General features: G+C 46.7%; 1 protein-coding gene across 7 annotated transcripts in view; it reads left to right on the top strand.

Annotated features, from left to right (window-relative positions):
• The window catches only part of LAMA2 (laminin subunit alpha 2), a 3,858,378-nt gene that overhangs the window by 2,149,541 nt on the left and 1,685,719 nt on the right, over positions 1 to 23,118 (top strand). For 4 of the 7 annotated variants that reach the window (XM_086926997.1, XM_086926999.1, XM_086926998.1 and 1 more), the window contains one exon: positions 612 to 875. The exons of the other annotated variants lie outside the window; for them this stretch is intronic. In XM_086926997.1, coding sequence (XP_086783123.1) covers positions 612 to 875 — 264 coding nt within the window. The remainder of the gene's footprint in view (positions 1 to 611; positions 876 to 23,118) is intronic. 7 annotated transcript variants of the gene reach the window in all.

Below are 23,118 nucleotides of genomic sequence, written 5' to 3'. Positions count from 1 at the left end.
CCCTACAAATCTTTCTTAAAATCTGCAGTTAGAGATCTGAGAGAAACTAGAATAGCTGTGGAGCAACAGAAATTAGAATAGCAGAGGATTGTGAGAAAATTCGCTGCAGAAGTGGAAATCTAAAAGAGAAACTCAATCAAGAAATGCATTACACAGATAACTACAGCAAGGCAAACCACAAATAGAATACCTGACTTTGGATACAGTAATAAACAATGTATTGGAAAATTTGAAAGAAAATACATTACTGCTAATTTTATTTTATTTTATTGTTGTACTCTGTAACGCGCCCCTCGCCCGCCTGTAATAACGAAACCTGCAGGTATATATATTGGATTTCTTTAATCAAATGTAATATTACAGATGTGTGGAGCTATGAGTGTGTCAGCACAATGATAGTAACGAGCAACCATTGCCTCGAGTAATATACATAATGTTAATATAGTATCGGGTAAATGCAATTATTCAATGTGTGTTTAAGATGTGCCCTAGCATTTCTATGCAATTAGATACGTTTTCTGCCTTTTCCACTTTTTCGATCTCTGCTTTTCTATCTGTTCTTCCCTTTTGATGTCTTCTTTCTATTTTCCTTTCACCTTTTTGCCCTGAAGCCGAACTGCTGGTGGGACGCCGAGAAGCAGGTGTGCATGCCGTGTGGCTGCAGCCCCGCTGGTGCAATGTCCCTCCGCTGTGACATGACTGGGAGATGCCTCTGTAAGCCAGGTTTCATCGGCAAGCGCTGTGACATGAGCAGGCAGGCCTTCGAAAGGAAAGAGAACCCGCGCACCTCGCAGCAAGTTCAAATCCCATCGCGGAGGTGGGGTTTCGTCAGCGCCAGCGGGTGCCCCCGGGGGGCCTACAGGCCCGCCTCGTCGGTAACTTGGGTTGCTGCATGGGCTGCCATTGGGCTGGTGTGTGCATGTTTGCAGTGTACAACAAGTTTGGTACTCTTGGGCTACATCTCAACTATGCACTTGTCTGGATGGGAGGAGAGCCGGGTTTATGCCAAAGAGCCCTTTCACAAAACTCTGGGAAACTGCGCGGTAGTTTGAGCCGCCATGGCTCAAAGCTGGATTGCAGCACCATTAACCACTTCGACGCTATTGACGGAACCGTTCCGTCACGCCCCTCGGTTGGGCTGTGCTCATGACAGAACGGTTCCGTCACGGCCCGCTCGCCGCGCCTGCGCGGCGCGTTTCATTAAGCGGGCGGGGCCGTGACGGAACCGTTCCGTCACAAGCACAGCTCACCCGCGAGCCGTGACGGAACGGTTCTGTCACCCGCGCAGGTGAGCCGCGCGCCCCCCCTTGACTGTTAGCGCTGCGGCGGAATAGCCGCCGCAGCGAAGGTGTTAAGGGGCATATTTATCACTTTGTGTGTTATGCTGAGACACAGGAAAAGAGCACCAATGCGCAGCACAGCAAAGTAATTTGCTGCGCAGTGCGACATTCTCATAAATATGCCACTCTGTGGTATATTTATGAGCCCCGTTGTGTCAGTCCTGTACCACGCTATGTGCTGCAAGAGCGACGCAACTCAAAACGGAGATTTATAAAAACCAAGCAAGACCACCTTGCATGGCCCTGAGTGGCTTAAAAAATCTTGAGTAGAGCAATGCAGCGTAAATTGCTGCATTGCCTTTACTCTGAGCCGAGGAGGCTTTCCATGGTTGTCGAGTGGGTTGCCCCACAACATTCATGGAGTTTGACGCATTCTCAGATTTACCAGCAGTGGTAGACCTGGGAATGCATCAAAATCCTACACGTCCGCTGGGGAGGCGTAACAAAGAGAAATATCTTCATATCTTCTAATTTTTCCCTCTTTCTATGTGTGCTGCATTCTCCAGCACACTCAAGGAGGAAAATGCCCCAGGATTGTTTCTGTGCAGGATGGTGCCCCTTCCTGCACAAAAATAATCCATTTTACAACGAAGGCACCCTTATTCCAGGGTGCACGGGTGACTTCATTGTTGCTAGGCAGCCAAAATTGCACCAGTGCAGGGGAAAAGGCAGGATTGCACTGTATTCTTTTAAATACAGCACGTTTCTGCCATTTCCCAGGTGGCTTGCTGCACTGCACTGCATGACAATCTCATAAATCTGGTCCTAGTTATCTAGTGGGGAAAGTGAAGAGCAAACCTTATAAATAAAGCTTTTTGGAGATTCTTCTCACTTTGCCGAGACAAAGTTTCTCTTCTCATGGCTTGCACCACTGAGTTGCTTTCTAACCACATAACGTTTCTCCTATCAAGAGCAGCATTTTCTGCAACTGAAAAATGCTTGGAAAGGCTTCCACGCTATAGAAGGGAATATGGTAGGTTAATAGGCGGCTTGTTCTGAGATGTGGGGGGTCTATAGTCCTGAGAACCATGCAGTGGGAGGATCAGAATAGGGAGCACTCCCAGCAAGAAAGAGGGGACTGACCCGTAATGGGTTAGTGCAATGGGAAGAGGTGGGTCTCAGGACATGCTCGGGATGGCAGTGGGCACTGACAAGGGATAGCCGCCAAGAGTCACTCGTCCACCAATGCGCTTTCGGCACCCGACATCAGCAGGAATGGTGCTATACCATCACCATTGTGTGCTGAAAAAACATTTTCAAATCCGTAAACTTCGGCCCCACAAAGATTTTCATTAAAAGTTTGTGAACAAGGCATTTTTGCAACTTTGCAGACCGCTAATGTATACATGTTATAAAAGGCTTTTTTAAACTCCTTCTAGTAGCTACTTCAAGCAACACCTTTCTGCCCCTCGATACAGTAAAGGAACCAGAGGGGATTTCCAATTGCAGTCCAAGGAGCAAACATCTGGAATACACTCCTGCTGACTCTAAAGTGCTGAAAAACTTGAGTTTTGCTGGTGCAATGTCTATCTGGTAATGCAAAGGATGTACATCTTTCAGAAGGCTGGGAAAATCCACCACGTGTTGTGCTCTCTGCCATGATTGTTTGTCTCCCAAAGTGTAACTATGCATGCTGTGCAAGGAGACACCTTGGTGAGGAGTTTGTTGACTGCCAGAAGTTTTGCCACCTAATATGGGGGCTGGTAATGTACTTTAAAAGAAGAGATACATTTGTTGTGCCCACTTATTTATTCTCTCTTGTAAGATGGGAGTGATTCAAAGCATGTTGTGACACTATTGACCTATTTGTAAAAATCAGTCACCCATGCCTTGGTAGTTTTGTATGGTACTAGCATCATCAAAGATGGCGGCAAACCAGGCCTCCAAGATCATCTATCTGATCTGTGCCATTAGTGGCAAAGTTATCACAGCACCTCACCAGGACCTGTTGGCTGAACAGGAGAAGTCAATGCTGCTGTACAATAAACTGTTAAGGCAATAAAAATACTAGGGTTTGGGTGACAGTGTTATGGGCTTACTAGCTGCAAATTTTTGACAGAATCATTGTTATCACTTTTTTCTAAATCTAGGCTATATGGGTGAGGTCCACTAAACCAGTTTGATTTAGCAAACCCTATAATTAACAAGCATTTGCAATGCACATTGGTCTCGCATTTGTGAGAGTTAGAGGTATTGGCGTAAATGAGAATGTCTTTTACTCATGTGTTTCGGATTGGAACGGATTTATGTGGAGTCGATTTATGTGCCTTGGAATTGTTAGTTGTGGCATGGTGTGTAGTGGAATTGTGTGGAGTGAATTTGTGTAGTGGAATTATGTGGCAAGGTGGTACTAAGGAGGGACTAACAAGCCTGATAATATATCATAAGCCAGCATTTACAAAGGACAATTACAAAAGCCAATATGGTCGGAGAGTGGGCAGGGCTTCAAGTACATACTCAAATACAGCATGCCTCACGGAGCTGCGCATGTGCTGCCAGGATCGATCTAAAAAAGACACTGAAAAATAAAAATGAAATGTAAACTGTCAAACACTGAGCTAGTCATTCATGAATTTTCATTTAAAAGTGCCAAACATGAAAATGAGGCTAAGTAGGTCAAAAGCGAGAAAGTAGGGCAAAGATGTATATAACATGGGGACAATAAAAAACAAAATGCACCTACTGATTCTCCATGATGTTATCTATTATGTTGGGCTCATATAAAATGTTTGTGTTGTTTCTCAGAAGTAACTAAAATCGAATTTGGAGTAAATCTCTTTTGCAATCCTAAATCTGGATGAGACATATTTGAAAAACGTGCAGTACTAAAAACTCAATGGAAAACACAAGAACTGTAGACAACCTATCATTTCCTTTGAGCAAAAAGCTGCACTATAAATATCACTAAAATGCCAAGGAATCAATTAACAAAAAATATAAGAGTGTATGTTATTCTCTTCAGGGTATTAATTTTTGGGAATTCAAGTAAATCATGCCAATATGCAAGCATTTCCAAGCACATCTGTTTTCCTCAACGCTATCCCTTAGAATTGTTGCTGACGAATATCCCTCTAGTTTATTTTCATTAAATAAAAGCATTTGTAAGATGTAGACAGAGTACCTTGCACAGGGACAAGACAAGGCGAATGAAGTAACCCGGTATGCCCTTCTCTTTGCCAATCCTTACCCCAGAAACTCAATAAAGAAAATAGTGCTGGCAGCACTAAATAACATGTACCGTGTAACAACCGAAGTAAAGGGGCTAGTAGCCAATGGAGGTTACAAATGAAGACAAGGCAGTACTAAGAGGGACTAACCAGCCTATTAAGGACTCAGATTCCAGCATTTACAAAGGACAAAGACACAAGCCAATCAAAAATTTGGGCGGAGAGTGGACGGGGCTTCTCTTCCATACTCTACTACAGCAGATCACCAGAGCAGCTACCTAAAAATTCACAGTTGGACGACTACACAGCAGTTGGAAAGGACTTTCCAACTCACAAAAGGGTTTTTGTGAATCATTTATTATGAGGTGGTGTGAAAGGAGCAGCCAGTTCTTACTTTGCTTCTCAATGGTGTGTGTCAGTAGGCGCATCCGCGATTGTGGTTGCAAATCATTGAACAGTTGCAGACACCTCAAATGAAATGGTAACTGATTTGCAAATGGGAAGCTGTTGGAGGCCTCGACTGCTCACCTTGAAGAGTACCCAAAGGGCAATCATTTTTTTTCAATCAGCACTTGTTCCTTTAAAAGTAGTTGCCCATTTGGAATGAGGGATGGAGGTCTGCTGTCCCTCGCTTGCTACGATGCTTGCGTATGCATTAGGCATGTTGTTCCTTGACCACCTCTGCGTGCAAAGTTTGTGATCCAACCAGTAAATACATCATTTGCATCACAGGTTACATTCTCACACTTAAAACAATAGGTGTGCAATTTTTATGCCCCTGGTTTGCAAACTGGCATTATAAATGGGCCGCAAAATGCCGGTGCAGTCTTGTTTACATTAAGGTCTGAGAACAATGCTCTCATGGTCTGCTCTGCTTTCTAAACCCCTGCCCTGTATTTCTTCCATGTTATTCTTCTTGTCCTCCGATCTTAGCTTCGTGCCAACCCCAAAAATCACTCTTCAACTTTATTTTTAAATAATAGGTGACACCAGTAATAGTTGTTTCCTAAATTCATTTAATTTCTACCACAGATTACAAATATATTTTTTAATCAATTGATAACACACATGAGTTAGACTAGGGTTGTATATTTGCGTTCCCCTGTTGGATAATAAAAAAATTTGAATCGTGGTGCTTTGTACTTTAGTGCTATAAAGCACATTTTCTTCTTCCCACCTTCAGGCTACCACAACTTCTTATTGCAGCTCATTTGGAAATCTTCATTTTACAATTTTCAACTGCCTATCCACAGAACGTCTGCTCATAAGCATTAAGCAAATCTATAGATGGACAAAGCAACCAATCTATGTACAGTGAAACTAACAATACTGTAGTCTCAACCAAAGCACTGGGGCTAGATCATGATCTAGTGAAGTACACAGACCTAGTAGGGGTACATGTGCTCGTTTTTATCAAATTTGCGCCATCTGCACCACATTCTTTACCTCAGAAACTCGCACGCTTAGTGCATGAACTGCAGACAGCACAACTCGAAACACAGAGTGATTGGCCCTCACATGATCGCGGTTCGTTCCCCAACCTACCCCATTCAACCTAGAATTGTTATCTCTGTCACTATTTGCAAAACTTCGCTTCTCACAAGCTTGGTTGGATTTTATAAAATACAGCACATATGGGTGCTTTTCCTGATTAAAGCTTTGCCTTCTCAGAAAAGGTTTGGGAAGTTTCACGTCTTACCTTGGTATTATCATATTGGAATTTCGGCCAGAACATATAGGAGGGTGATTGTAGGTGTAGGGATAGGGTCTAACTAGGTACATCTTGTTGCTCTGTCCCAGAGTTGATAACCAGCGTCAGTTCACTGGTGTAACGAACCTTGAGGGGGCCCCCCTGCAATGTACATGGGGCGACCCCCTCAGGACTAAATCAGGAGCTCTCCAGCCAGAGTATTGTGCTGAGGGGGCTCCCTGGAGCTTGATCCCCCCAGCACCATGAGGCCTGCTGGGGCCAGTGTTACGCCACTGCATCAGTTCAATACTGATCCACTTAACGTCAATACAGTGTAACTGGATGAGACCTTGTAAGAAAGCACACTCACCACTGCTGTAGCATAATATTTAAGAAGTGGATTGACCAACTACAGCAGCTATAATATCAGCATATGTGACATTGTTAGGCGCTCAAAATAGAGGACCAATAAGTACAAAATCACAGAAAAAATAGAAGCCTTACATCCCTATAGAAAAACAAATCCGGAAACCCCTTCGGATCTCTGCAGGCAGTGAAGGGTGCCAGCTTATGGGCTACTGAGGACATACCCACTACCCTATGGACTGAAACCTGACTTAATACAACTAAATGGAAGTCCAGCGGTAAGTATCCACAAATCTGGCCATCTTTCGTACTAACCCAATGTGGAATTCATGTGAGATGCCTCACTTGCACCTTTTCAATGCATGCTTGAATGCATACTCTTAACGTTGGGCACCCTATATATGATCTCCACTACATTCAAAAATAGTGTTGCATAGCACCTTTTGTTATCAATAAATGCCCTCCTGTAGACAGGGAGCAGTGCAGGACCTACACCACTGGCCTGATAAGCTCGTGCTGGTAGTACATCGAGATTGCGAACTTCAAGTCGCGAGCACATTTGTTTGCAAATTCCTGAGCTGTGATCCATTGAGCTCCAATCTTCCTGTACATATTATCTTTAATCCGTCTGTAGTAACACAAAATAATACAGTTTAACCTAGCTGTCTTCTGGCTCTGAACAATGAACATCTTATCTGAAAGGCAGTATGCCAACGAAAGCCTGTAGCAACTCTCCCATCCTGAACATCCACACAATCCTCCTCACCAACCTGAACCCTTTCTATAGACACATCAGAATTGTTCTGTGTACATTAATCTTCGCCACGCTGTTCTACCTTCAAGATGAATTACTGACCATGATACTTGCACAGAATGGAAGGTGGGGAAGGGGAATGAATATAGAGTTCCCTATTCCATTAGATGTTTGCCATCTTCATGGATGTTCTCATGAGAGAATTTAGGCTGACTTCAAGAATGAGGGTTCCTTTAAGAATGACAGGATCCAACTTTGAAATTCAGGATGCGCGACTGTATTTTATATTAAAGGCACGAAGTTCTGATTCAGAAATACTCCCAGGTGTTGGCCTACAAGTCAATGTATATAAAAGTAAGCAGATTCCTGTTAATGCTATAGAAAGAAAAATCCTGATGGTACTGCAGGCTAGATCCAAACATACTCCCAGAAGATGTGGGAGGATGAAAACATCTGCTAAATTTGACGATGTGTTCATCTAATTTACATGGCAGCTTGAGGCGTGGAGGCAAATGCCATAGATAACATGGTAATTCTCCTTCCTTTTGTGTTCCTATTTCAATGAACCCCTTGTTTTCTACATAAATGAATCTTGAGTGACGTCAAGTACGGGTTTGAGTTAATTATTTGGAAGAAAGGAGCAATTAAATCGTTTATGGAATTAACTTATGATTTAGGGGAAGGTATTTGGACCCTGCTTGATATCGAGAATTGCTACTGCTACTCCTTTGTAGTCTCATTTTGGCATTAAAGATAACCACACCCAACACCTGAGTCTGATTGCTCCATACACTGCCATATGAATGAATCATAGAGTCCTTAAAATGTCGATTCAACCATCCCAGATAAAAAATGTATTCACAGCCATTAACGTGGATTGCCTGAATTATCACATTCATGTGCTCTACCTAAAGATTAAAGATGCCTCTTGAGAGCACCAACTTCAGGGATTCACAATTTTGAGAACGTATTACATGATCAAAGTGCCCAGTGTGGGAAAGACCTGATGTTAGAAATTGGATTTCTGGTTGTTCTTTTTTTTTTTGTACTTGTATAGCGCACAGCTACCCGCAGTGGGTTTCCGGGCGCTTGTACGAATACCGCAAGGGAACCCTTCCTGGCTTTCCCTGGGAAGTATCCACTCCTGGGCACCCCCATGGTGCAGACCAGGCATCCCTCGCATTGTGGGGGCCGTTGAGGAGACTAAGCAAGCTATTGCCCAGAGTTGCAGCGTGGGACTCCATGATTGGAAAAAGCACTGAGGCGAGAATATCCGGTCAGGGGAATTAATGAGCCAGAGACCCGCCGGAGCAGAAATCGAACCCTGGTCCCTGGCCAGAGCTCTGCATCGAGGTCTGCCTGCTCTAACCATTGAGCCACACTTCTCCTGGTTGTCTAGGGGATGCACCTAAGCCAGGCAGAAACCACCACTCTAGTCAGGGCAAGGGAGTTACACACTGAAGATAACTCCTGCTCACTCCCTTGGTAGCTTGGCAGAGCAGTCAGGGCTCTCCTAGAGGCAATGTGTAAAGCGTTTGTGCAACACACTCACACAGCAGCAACATACTAGGCACACACAAGGTTATCTAAAAATAGCCTTTGCATTATCCATAAAACACATTAGAACACCATCACATATATACACTGCGCCACCAGGCACGAGTCATGACTTACAGGGATTACATAAATTGTTGGCCAATTGGGCCACTGTCATAAACATTTAGCGTCACACGTAAATACTGGCAGGATTGCACTTAGCATAGGCAAAAGTATCAGCAACAGCGCACCAAAGTAAACACTTGCAGTACACATATCATGAGCACCACTTAGGCATAAACATCACAACGGTATTTAGTATAGCCAAAATGGTAATATCACCAGTGCCCCTTAGTGCTCTTTCTGCTGAGCACACATCATAACTACATCATGCCGCCATTTGGAGCCTCATGCCCACAGTAGGCTTAACACCACAGCCTAATTACATCCGGGACTAACACAGCCTAGTATAACCATAGTCCAACGTGCGCCAGAATAGTCACTGGCCCGGTGCTCACCTTAGAGACCTAATGATGACCACTGTCCCTGATTTCCCCTGCGCAGTCTCCTGGGCTCACTCCCACCTACCACAGGGAATGTGGCACGTTTAATTGAGCGGCCTCCGTCGAGGTCTCACCCCGTTCCAGGGCACAATGCCACTAACAAAGGAGTAGGTAGGGGCAAGGGCCTGTTTCTGCTCTCCCCCACAGGAGACCTTCCCCGGTTCCCGACTTCATCTAAAAAATTCCCTGCAACTGCCGCGAGCCTGCAGCTCGGCTGCAGGAAACACTGCTGCGTACCAACCCGTTCCTGCTCACTGCTGCACTGAGAGATCCTTACTGGGTCTCGGGGGCAGGAGGTGTGCGACGCCGTTCAGCCGGTCATCAGCCCACTGATCCTGGGTAGCTGGTGCTGCGGGTGAGGTCCTTGTTCCGGACCGCAGGGAAAGCGCCTCTCTGGCTTCTGTCAGTGACTGCAGCTGTTGTTTCCTGGCTACCAGGGCAACAAAGGGGCATGTGCCACCTAGACTCTTGCTGGGCGTTCGCCTCCTGTTGGTGCTCAGCCTCCTCTGCTCACGGGCTCGGGACGTCCTCACTGCTGCTGGCTCTCTCACACTGAGGAGGAGGTATTACGGGGAAACTTTAACCCGCACTGAGCGGCGATGGGGCACCTCTGCAAGCACGTCCCACTTTTTTGGGGAAAAAGTAGTAATCTGCCCATACGGCAATCAGGTGCACAGCGTTCACCATGTTGTGCTCATAAAGAGACTGCAGAGCACTCTAAACAGGCTGATTGTTTGAACAAGGGAAAATTAAGCACTCCCTATTCACTATGGTTTCTCCAACACAGTGGGCAGCCCTCCTAGGAGATCACAGGTGCATAATTAAGAAAGTGCTCAGCCTGTCTCCCACCTGAAGACACCAGGGAGCAGGCAGCGCTCTTCGCCAGAAATCAACAAAGGCAGCGCTGGGCACAGGCAAACACAGGCAGGCCAGCACGCAGGGTCTCCCAGCAGAGTGCAGCCCCTCCGGTCCGCTCAGGCAGCAGCTGGGACCCACGGCGGTTCCTACTGGCAGAGTGCTCTTCAAATCCACGTCAGTTCCTTTCCAAAAAGGAGTTCAACAGACAATGGGTCACAGCCCCAGTACTTATACCAGTAAGTGCTGTTTGTCCTCCCCTGGCCCAGGGCTCTGAGCCCAGTCCAAACCAGTTCGGGGGCACTTTGCAAGTGCACAACACTCCCTATTGTAAGTGTAAGCCCTGCCCCAGACACACCACAGGGGGGGGTGGAGCCATCATTGTGGAAGGCAGGCACAGCTCTATTCAGGTTCAGGTGCTACCCCTCCCACCACTCCAAATGCAGACCAGGCCTATTCGGCCTAGCGCTGACTAATCCAGACTCTCTGGAGCCACTGCACCTCCCCAGGCCCTGTCACTCCAAGGCCAGACAGTCAATACACAACAGGCAGGCACAAAGACACATAGCACACAGAAATGCCCACTTTTAAAAGAGGGATTTCTAAAATAAATCCACGAACACCAATACGCAGCATTTATTACCACTATTCCAAACATACCAAACTTAACCACGCTACCCTTCTCATGTCAGGAATTACCACTGAAGCATATATCAGGGAATCCACAATGCATCCCTATGAGAGGGCAGCCTCACAACAGTGAGAAACCAAAAAGTCTGTCACTACCAGGAGATGCCTCACAGTTAAGGCACATGTCCTACCTTTTACCTACACCGCACCCTGCCCATAGGGCGCCTCCGGACAGCTTCTTTGCCTCTGTACCCACATCTGTAATACGGCAGGCACAGAGGCAAAGGGATACCCTCATTTGCATGGGTCCACTCCCCCATGCAAATTAGAGATCACCCTCTGATGATGGCGCTGGTGCTTTATGTGCTCTGGCACCGTCGGTATGACAGAAGGGGAAACACTAGCATTTGCGGCCTGTTCTGTATACAAGAGTGCCCAGAGGGCACGCAAAGCCAGCTCAAACTCCTGGATCACTCTGGTAATACAGCCTAAGGTGCACTCATACTAGGAAAAACAATAACGTGCAAAAGATGGTGCAAATATTCAAAATCCATAGCTACTCAACATATTTAAATAAAATGCAGTCAATAATAAAAGATACAATTCGAATCTGGAACAATATTAGCCCAGGAAAAAAGCAATTATTAATGCAGATGTGCAACAGCCGTAATTACACCATTTGCACAAGGGGGCACACTGAAGTGTGAACGTATAAACAGAAATACCATGTCTAAAATTCCTCACCATGTTTCAATAAAATACAAATATGAGTGGATGTTAAAATGCAATCTTAATTCGCTAGTATAAAAAGTAAAGTACAAATATATGTACCGATTTGCAGCATCCATATTTCAAGGCAAGTCACAACCATAAGTCAATGAAGTGCAATCATTAGTAAAGGTTGTGGTTAAAAGCTAGTAAAATAACAATATTATTTGAGCAATATTTAGTTTGTGGATACAATAGTAAAAGGATCATTGGAGGGGCGTGTCCAAGATGGCGGTCATTTAGGATATGCTTTGCAGCTCCTCCGGCTCCGCCAAAACTATCGCATTAAAATCCCCTGCTCTGGGACTACATCCTTGGCAGGGGGCACAAGAACTGACCTCCGGAGCACGCCCAGAGGCTGTGGGGGTACTTACTGCCAAGCAACTGAGCCCTGGAATAACGGTGGAGATCACCACAGTGAAGAGGAGAGCGGGCGGCAGCCAGAACCACGTTGTGAGTGACTACTGGAGTCCCAGCGGGGGCCCTGCTATTGTTTGACTCAGGGTGCTGACCCCCTCATCGACTGTCCTTGCCGGAGCGTGAACCTGAAAGAACCCTACACTGCTGACCGGAGCCGAGCAGCCAGGTGTGGAGGCAGCGCCATGGAGACGGGCCTGCCCCATGGGCGGTGCAGCAGCGGAGAGGTGATGGGTGAGAAGCGGATCCCTGTCGCCCAAGAGAGGACTGCCACACAGGTCTAGGCGCCTGAAGCCATATCGCCTAGTTGGCCCTCTCCCGAATCGGGCTGCCTGCCCGTGCCTGCTAGAAAGCCGGGGGCTGATGGAAGAGCGTGAGACAAGCCACATGAGGCTCTGGAGCTACTCGCTGCTGCGTCCCACAGCGAAGAGCCCAGAGACAGAGATCTACTGTGCCCAGAACACCTGCTGGTGTTTTGGAGGCAGCTGCTGCTGAGTACCAACCATATCCACGGCAGCATAGAGGCCTGATCGGAGGACAGCAGAAGCACATGGTGACTGCTGGACCCAGCACTGCTCATCATTCAGCCAGATGAGGGGGCACTATAGCATGAGTACCACAGGGAGTGGGCAGCTCAGGAGCATAGCACGTACTGTGCGAGATCCATGGCACCTGGTAGCATGGGGCCCCTGGGTGTCTGAAATAAGTACTGAAACATGCCCCTTGGCGCCACAGGGCCATGGTGGAAGAGCTTAGACTGCACTCTCCAGCATTCCAGCACTGGGGGCATTAACACATTCTGCCAGCAGAGAGGAGTGATGGTGGGCGAAGGGCAAGCTCAATCGGGGAGGCTCTGGAGACCCCTGGGAGTAGTGCATGGAATAGATGACAGTGGCACCCTAGTTGGGACACAATCAATACTGGTGGGCCACAGTGGGCAAAGAGAGTGGAAAGACCTGCCCAGAGTCCTGCCAGCAATCTTAGGACTGCCACGTGGCTTTAAGGTAAGCATAGGGTGGTTCACCGCCTGGCCAGCACTGAAACCTGGAGTGTCCGTGGCCAGAGCACTTTGCACGCCAGAAGGGTCGAGGAGTGTAAGCTGCTGGGTCGCTAGACCCCCTGCAGGAAGCAGAGCCCGACGCCTTCCACGGCACAACACTGGTGAGGTGGGAGTGCAGCGTGTTGGCCGCGATGGAGGAGCACTGCTCTAAGGTCCCTGGTGCATGAATAGTGAGATCTAGAGCTTGTGATCGCGGCAGATAGTGAGGTCCTGGTCTTGGTCACTGGATCAAGTAGACAAGCCAGCGCTTGATTATTGATGAGTGAAAAGCGTGGCACCCTCATCGCCCACGCTGAGCACAGCGAATGGCCAGTGCACTGCGGAAGAAGGAGCACTCCGTGAAAGAAATGCTTTCAAAACAGACCACCAAAGTGGTGTCAGGCAATACAAGCCTGGAGGCAAAAGGGTCATCCAGGACTCAAGAAGGAGCGGATGCTACGGCCACGAAAGCCTTCATGACAGATCTGTTCACATCACTGAGAGCTGATCTCCAAGAGCTCAAGGAGCAAATAACAGCGGACTTTAGAGAAGTAAAATGCGACAAGGAAGACATCGGGGAGCGAGTGGCGACCCTTGAGGAGCAGGTAACAGGATGGGGTGAGGAAATCAAGATGATGCAGCAAGAGCTCCTCCGCTTTACAGAACAACATATCGTGGAAGATCTAAAAAATCGCTCTCGCCGCAATAACGTACGCATCCAAGAAGTGCCATCCGGCGCGGAGGGGAGGACATCAGGGAGTTTGTGTCCGCCCTCTGCAGACAGGTGTTGGGGGACGAGCACATGACCGACATACATTCTTGTCTGCATTCATAATTTTCAACTGAATTCACCATTAACAGCCCCCTCACAGCCACCGAATCCATGCCGGATGCCCGTACCACAGAAGCACTGATGGGCATCCTCCTCAACGAGCGCTCCCTACACAAACATGCGGTACAGATCTGGGACCTACTCGACACCCTCTCGAGAGACGTAGCCTTCTTCACGGAAACATGGACCAACACCACCTCCACCCCCGACATCACCACCACTATCCCTGAAGGATACAAGATCCAGAGAAAGGACCAACCCACCTCCCAGGAGGAGGACTTGCCATTGCGTACAAGAGCTCCCTCCGACTCTCCACCTTCAGCACGAGCGACCCCCTCTCCGGCACAGAGCACCTCCACTTCCAGATCTAGACCAGCCCCAGAATTACACTGCGTAGTACCCTCACCTACAGACCCCCTGGGAATTGCGCCTCATTCACCACCACCATTGCCGACCTTGTCGCCCCCTACGCCATTGCCTCCATGTATTACATTCTCATCGGAGACCTGAAATTCCACCTCGACAACAGCAGCGACCCCGACTCCGCCACCATCCTGGACAACCTCGGACTAAAGGATCTCGTCACCACCCCCACCCACAGAACCAGACACATCCTCAACCCCATCTTCACAGGAGGGACAAGCATCCACTTTAGCCACATCCACAGCCCCCCTGGACAGATTACCACTGTGTACACATCCCCTTCAATACCACCACTGCACCCGCGCCCGCTACGAAGGACCTGGAGCAAGGTCAGAGAGGAACACCTCAACACCACCCTCTTCCACGACCACTCTCCCCGACAACCGACGCTAACTCTGCAGCCAAAGTACTACACCGCTGGATCACCAGCAGCATGAACAAGCTCACACCCCTCCACCACCCCGTCAGACAACGCCCCCTGAAGGCCACCTGGTTCACCACCGACCTCCAACAAGCCAGGTGCTCCTGCAAACGCCTTGAGAAACTCTGGAGGAACAGGAAAACCACTGAAGACCAGAACACCTACTGGAATGCCATGACTGAATGTCACCAGCGCATAAGACACACCAAGAGGACCCTTATCAAGAACAAAATCCACACCAATGCCAGTAATGCAAAAGAACTCTTCAACGTCATACAGCAGTTCACCAAACCCCCAGCGAATCCACAGATGTCACACCATCCCAGGAACTCTGCAACAAGCTTTTCACCTACTTCCACTAGACCCTCTACGACAACCTCAGCAAACAGACTCCAGACACCTCCCTTCTCTCTGCCATCGACAACCAGCCCACGATCACCACCTGGAAACTGGCTACCACTGAAGACACCACCACGACCATGAAGAAGGCCCACTCAGGAGCCCCCATAGACCCCTGCACACCGCACATCTACCACAGAGCCGCCACCAGCATAGCATCCGAACTATGCCAGACCATTAACACCTCCTTTAAATCTAGATGTTTTTCCCGATAACAGGAAGAGGGCAGAGGTCATGCCCCCCCCCTCAAAAAACCCTCGGCTGACACAAGGAACCTGAAAAACTACCGGCCCATCTCACTCCTTCCCTTTGCAGCCAAAGTCACAGAGAGATTCATCAACATCCAGCTGACCACCTTCATTGAAGAGAACACCATCCTCGACTCCTCCAAGTCCGGATTCCGCAGCAACCAAAGCACCAAAACCACCCTCCTCCCCGCCACCGATGACATCCTCATGCAACTCAACCAGTGCCACACTGCTGCCCTCATTGTACTAGAACTCTCCGCAGCCTTCAACACCATCTCCCACCACACTCTAGCCACCAGACTCCATGACGCCGGCCTATGGGGTACCGCCCTCGATTGGATCTGCTCCTTATTCACCCGCAGAACCCAAAGGATCAGACTCCCACCATTCCTCTCCGAACCAACAGAGATCAACTGCACAGTACCCCAAGGATCCTCCCTCAGCCCCACGCTCTTCAACATCTACATGGCCCCCCTCACCGCCATCGTTAGACAGCATGGGCTCAGCATAGTATCCTACACCGATGACACCCAGCTCAAACACTCCCTCAGGAAGAACCCTGAAGACACCACACTAAGCTTCCTGGAAGGAATGAAAGACGTTGCAGCCAGGATGAACCATAGCTGCCTTAAGCTGAACTCGGAGAAGACAGAGGTCCTTGTCCTTGGACCCTCCTCCACTGCCTGGGACAACACCTGGTGGCCTTCCTCCCTCGGATACCCACTCACTCCATCAGACCATGCCTGAAACCTTGGCATCATTCTAGACTTCTCCCTCTCCATGCCCCACCAGATCAACGCCTTCACCTCCACCTGCTTCAACTCCCTCTGCATCCTATGCAAGACCTTCAAGTGGATGCCCCGAATGCAGAAAGACCATCACCCACGCATTCATAACCAACAGACTGGACTACGGAAACGCCCTCTACACCGGAATCAACAAAACCCTGCTACACAAGCTCCAAATCATCCAGAACACTGCAGCCAGACTCGTCCTCGGAAACCCACAACACAAGCACATGACCCAGGCCCTACGGGACCTCCACTGGTTTCCCATCGAGAAGAGAGTAACCTTCAAGCTACTCACCCACCCCTACGAATCCCTCAACAACATCGGACCCAAGTACCTCAACAAAAGAGTCTCCTTCGACGTACCCAAAAGGAACCTCTGATCCGCTGACCTCGCCTTGGCAGAGACCCCACGCATCCACAGAACCAGATCAGGCAGAAGAGCCTTCTCCTACGTTGCAGCAAAAACCTGGGGAGAGCTCCCAGTCAACATCAGATTCTACCCCAGTCTGCACACCTTCAGGAGCCTCAAGACCTGGTTCTTCAACTGATCCCGAGCTGTCCCCTCGCCACCCTCCCAGCGCCTTGAGACCCTCACTGGTGAGTTGCACCATTTATAAACCCCTGATTGATTGATTCTGGCAGCACAAGAGGAAATTATTCAGAACTGTTACTGGCCCACCGGGTCTTTATTTAGTGCTTTTATATGTAGAAGTGAAAAAATGTCTGTTCACATTTAGCAGTCTTTTGAATGGCTGAAAATACAGCACATTACTTCTGAGTCAGGCATCTGGCGGGGGGGGGGGGGGGGGGGGTTCCTGGGCTGTGTCTGTTTAATTTTAACATAATCTTTTGTTGGAGACACCTGCGGTCAAAAGCCTCATGTGGCATACAGGATTATGTTTGTTATCAGTATTTGCATTCAATGGTCAAATGTTGATCATTTACCATTAAAAGACTAGAGGCAGTATCACAAAGAGAGCCCTGGGGACGCAGAAGGCGTTTGCACCCACTTTGCGTGCCCCCGGGACAGTATGGTATTACAGAAAAGACGCCTGTGTACTATCTGCTGGGGACATTCCCTCATTTGCTTGGGGGCGTGCCCCGTGCAAATGTGGTAATCCCTTTGCCTCTCGCCATGTTACAGACGTGGACGCAGAGGCAAAGAAGCTGTCAGATGGCGCACTGAAAAAGTGGAGCACTGTCAGTGCGCCCCCTGAGAGCAGCCCTCTGAGGAGGTTAAAGGGGGTCCTACGGACTGGATCCGCCTGCAAGGGGATCTTTAATCCCCCTTCAAAGTGCATGCAGGTTGCCCCTTGGAGCAGCCGCTCCAAATTTCACCTGAATGCGCTGCCCCAGGGCAGCGTGAGTTAGTGGCTGCCCTGGGTCAGTGCATTCGAGGTAAAAGGGTGCATTTTCATTGTTGCAACGTATTCACCTTTCAAGAGGTGTGGCTGACGCAAACAATGAAAATGCGCTGTTACTGTACTAGATCCCCAAGGAGACCATGTTTGTTTAATCCATCAATGCCTTTTAGTGCTATCTCCTCTTTACATACATAAGATAACTCGGTTTTGTACATCAAATTCCAACATTCATATATGTTGCTTCTAGTTGAAAATAAACATCCGTTTGTATGAAGGGTCGCATTTATCTTCTGTATGATCAAATGGAGAGATCGATGTCCGTCTGCCGCGTAACATGTTTGCACAAACTCCCATATCCTTGGGTTGAACCTTGTTTACTTATATGTGACTATCATATGCTAGGTGTAGCCATGTTTGTCCATTTACTGTCAACATCCCTCCCCTAGAACATACAATCTCCCAAATTAACTTGCTTCTATCCTTCCCCTGCTAACTTTTAGGGAACCACCTTTTGATGTATGTATTTATTTTTGCTTAAGCACTCCATAAGAGTGCATGTGTTTTCCAACTTGTTCCCTTGTTTGCTCCTCCCCACCCCTATCAGATACTGCTGCTTATGTTCTGTGTTGCTGTTTCCCTCATGGTGTAAGCTCTCTTATGTGCTTCTCCTCTCCCAAACTCTACCTTCCTATGCTCTGTGTTGCTTTTTCACCCGTGCTTCTCTCCCTGCATCCCAAGTAACGTTCCTTCATGGGCTGCTTTTGCCCTTGCCTTGCCCTCTACCCATATCTTCCAGCAACCCACTCCTCAGTATGTTGACCACCGTCTTTTTTTTTTTAACAAAGTTATTATGTTTTTTTTTTTTGAAGGAACAAGTAGCACATTTCTGCCTGACTCTCCGCTTTTAAAAAATAGTGCTACTTTTATTTCTTTTACTTTTTCTAACTATTTCTTTTCGGTTTTTATTCAGCGATAACTCTTAGATTGGCAAATGAAAAAAAATGTCACCTGCGTCACTGTGTAGGTCCACATGCTGATGCTTTACAGCATTACTAAAAAGCTATATATATAGCATAGTCAATAGGTCCTAAAAGCGAGACCTATTGGCTTCGCTAATGCTCGTTCATTCAGCACCTGTATCCGTCCTCCTGTCATAATACTGAAGAACTGAAACAGGAGTCATGATTTTCTAAACTTAGAGACATATATATCAGCATCCATTAAACCATTTTATTAATAGTGTTAATTATATGCTGTGACTTTTCCCTCACATTTCTTTAAATGGCTGAACCACGATCTGTGCAAATGTGCTTTGGGTTGCAATAGCTTTCTACTTTTTAAAAGGAGTCTTCAGAGAGAACCCGGGAAATTAATTAAAGCTGGATTGTTCATTACTGACTTTTGGCAAGGAGCATTTGAGCTGCAGAGTGTACCAGAAATATTTCTCTTGGCATTTAAAATGATCAATTTGCATATAGTTCACATGTGATTACCCAAGGAGACGAGCATGATATCCGTCTGTGCTGAATTTAATTGAACAGTTTATAGCATCCTACCGACATACTGATAAATTGACTGCTTTATGTGTAAAAATAAATTAAGTGCATAGGCCCAACGTTTTTCTTGGGAACCTAGTGTTGCTGTATGCCAGAGCAGCCAATCCTAAATCTGCCTAGCCTTAATTTCACCTCATGCTTGTTTCATCCACCACCCCACCCCACACCTCCTGTCTCCTTATCACATTCTTGCCAGGACTTTTACCTCCCAGCTTTCATACTTTACAACTCCTTTCCTTTCTTTGTCTTGTTCATGCTGTCTCCTTTTTATGGTCTGACTTGACAGAGAAGCTGTCGCCAGACAATTATGAGAGCATCACATGTTGGTAGCCAGAAGGACATGTTTTGATTGGGCAGAAGTTGTATTCTTTCACAAAACATGTGAAGTGCTTTCTTTCTCTCCACACAGCTGTGACTTTTTTATCCAACTGTCCGAGTTTGAACTTCAAGGGTACGCACATAACATTGGAATTCTATTAAAGTGTGTTAAATAACTAGTTAATTTATGGCATTTTCTATGTCAGCAGCACGGATGGGAGGTGGACAGTCTTTAACTCACATGGATGTTTAAGTTTATCTTGATAGTGCAACTGTCAACTGACCTTTTATCATATATCAATATTATTCTACAGTGTGTGCTTCTACACAAACACATTTCAATTCCCATGCTATTTACTTATAATGTGTTACATTACCATACAACATTCCTTTACAGGCAGACCTATTGACATTGCCAGTGCTTGTCTGTCCTTCTTTCTCAAGCCAGAGGTCAAAGTGTGATGATGAAAAATAAATTGTGGTCCCCAAAAGTGAGTGCTGGGGCCACCCATCTGCCATCATCAGCTTAAATTAGGCAATGACCACATCATTTAGAAATAAATTCACATCTAAATGTTGTGGGAAAGCAGGAATCACCCACAATGCCCGATGATATGAGTTTTTCATTGTGCCTCATTGCTGAAATAATCCATTGACTCTCTTCGGGATCCCGGATCAAGTTCAATGTCATCCGGTCACACAACAAGGCATGTTGGTGATAAGTGACAGGTTACTGGCAGAAATTGGCAATTTATTACATGAGTAAGTGGAGTAAGTGGAGCCTCCCATCCACCAACTTAGGGACCATTTGTCCAGCGCAGATACAACACGAAAAAACATAGGGGTGAATCCCAGAGCGTTCATAGCCCAAGGATCTAAAATGCCCTCATTCAAAAATGCTGAATGGATGTTTGGCGTTCCAGATAAAGTAGCTCTTTGCAAGTGAAGTGATCCAGATCCGTAACCAGAAAGGGGATTTTTTGCAGACCTATTATTGTAATTTGGTACCATCTTGTGGACGCACCAGACTCCATGTATAAAGCTAACACAATTCGGACTGTTCATAAGGATCACTGACATAATATTGAGGGACATAATATCGACTAGCAAAAATATCGGCGAAAAAATATTGACAGACAGAATATCGACTTTGTATCTACAAACAGGTAAGTACAAAAATATCGAGTAAAAAATATCGTTTACAAAAAAATAGTATGTAAAAATATCGAATTTATTAAAAACAATGTTAAAATAAATTAATATTAAATATTAATTAATAAAATATACTTAAAAATACTTAAATTACTTTATAATAATTAAATAATTAATTAAAGTTCCCAAAAAAATGTTTTACAATCATATTTGTTAAAACATATATATATAGTAACAGGATATAATTAAAAAATATCCAATATTATTACCGTAGGATAGCGGAAGTGTAAAAATTACTATTCCCACTCAAGAGAGTGCAACAGTAGATAAGGCGTTGGACAGCGTAGAGGTAAAAATTACTATTCCCACTCCAGAGAGTGCAACAGTAAGGAAAGCGTTGGATAGCGTAGGCGTACAAATTAATATTCCCACTCCAGAGAGTGCAACAGTAGAGAAAGGGTTGGATAGCGTAGAGGTAAAAATTACTATTCCCACTCCAGAGAGTGCAACAGTAGAGAAAGGGTTGGATAGCGTAGGGGTAAAAATTACTATTCCCACTCCAGAGAGTGTAACAGTAGGGAAAGCATTGGATAGCGTAGGGGTAAAAATTACTATTCCCACTCCAGAGAGTGCAACAGTAAGGAAAGCGTTGGATAGCGTAGGGGTAAAAATTACTATTCCCACTCAAGAGAGTGCAACAGTAGATAAGGCGTTGGACAGCGTAGAGGTAAAAATTACTATTCCCACTCCAGAGAGTGCAACATTAGGGAAAGCGTTGGATAGCGTAGGGGTACAAATTACTATTCCCACTCAAGAGAGTGCAACAGTAGATAAGGCGTTGGACAGCGTAGAGGTAAAAATTACTATTCCCACTCCAGAGAGTGCAACATTAGGGAAAGCGTTGGATAGCGTAGGGGTACAAATTACTATTCCCACTCAAGAGAGTGCAACAGTAGGGAAAGCGTTGGATAGCGTAGAGGTAAAAATTACTATTCCCACTCCAGAGAGTGCAACAGTAGAGAAAGGGTTGGATAGCCTAGGGGTAAAAATTACTATTCCCACTCCAGAGAGTGCAACAGTAGGGAAAGGGTTGGATAGCGTAGGGGTAAAAATTACTATTCCCACTCCAGAGAGTGCAACATTTGGGAAAGCGTTGGATAGCGTAGGGGTAAAAATTACTATTCCCACTCCAGAGAGTGCAACTGTAAGGAAAGCGTTGGATAGCGTAGGGGTAAAAATTACTATTCCCACTCCAGAGAGTGCAACAGTAGGGAAAGCGTTGGATAGCGTAGGGGTAAAAATTACTATTCCCACTCCAGAGAGTGAAACAGTAGGGAAAGCGCTGGATAGCGTTGAGGTAAAAATTACTATTCCCACTCCAGAGAGTGCAACAGTAGGGAAAGCGTTGGATAGCGTAGGGGTAAAAATTACTATTCCCACTCCAGAGAGTGCAACAGTAGGGAAAGCGTTGGATAGTGTAGGGGTAAACATTACTATTCCCAATCCAGAGAGTGCAACAGTAAGGAAAGCGTTAGATAGCGTAGGGGTAAAAATTACTATTCCCACTCCAGAGAGTGAAACAGTAGGGAAAGCGTTGGATAGGGTAGGGGTAAAAATTACTATTCCCACTCCAAAGAATGCAACAGTAGGTAAAGCATTGGTTAGCGTAGGGGTAAAAATTACTATTCCCACTCCAGTGCGTGCAACAGTAGGGAAAGTAGATACTTCATATATGAATGAATGAATGAATGAAATTATTTATAGAGCGCACGATGGCCAAACGGCTTCCTGGCGCTGAGAGCTCTAGGGAACAGAACAGACAGGGCCAGGAGAAATTAGCGGGTGTAGGCCAGGGCAAACAGGAAAGTTTTGAGCGCTTTACAGAAGTGTGAAAAGATAGGGATAGAACGCATAGAGAGAGGAAGGGAATTCCAAAACCGGGGTGCAAGAACAGAGAATCTAGTTCCACCAGTGCGAGTTTTGTGGAAGCGGGGAACATTGAGAAGGGCAGAGGAAGATGAACGGAGAGTGCGGACAGGGGTGTGGAAGGAAATCAGAGAGTTGATGAACGCCGGTGCAGAGTGATCAAGGGCCCGATAAACAAGGCAACCTAGTTTGAACAAGGATCTCTGCAAGATGGGTAACCAGTGAAGGGATTTGAGGACAGGAGTGATGTGGTGGGTTTTGGGCAAGTGAAAGATGAGACGGGCAGCCTGATTTTGGATTGCTTGAAGGCGGCGGGTTTCGTAGGCAGGGATACCCACGAACAAGCTATTACCAGAATCAAGGCGAGAAGTGATGAGGGCAGAAATAATGATTTTAAGAGAGTCAAGAGAAAAGAAACGAGAAATTTTCCGGATCAGCCGAAGGGAGAGGAAGCAGGAGGACACTACGGCGCTGACCTGGCCATGCATGGACAGGTCCTGGCTGACCTTAATGCCCAATGTTTTAACGGAGGGAACCGGGGTGGGAGGGGGGCCAAGAATAGG

Source organism: Lissotriton vulgaris, chromosome 6 (assembly GCF_964263255.1).
Source record: "Lissotriton vulgaris chromosome 6, aLisVul1.2, whole genome shotgun sequence".
In the NCBI taxonomy this organism is placed as follows: Eukaryota; Metazoa; Chordata; class Amphibia; order Caudata; family Salamandridae; genus Lissotriton; species Lissotriton vulgaris.
The sequence above is the reverse complement of the archived record's forward strand: the minus strand, read 5'-3'. Positions and strand labels throughout refer to the sequence as shown.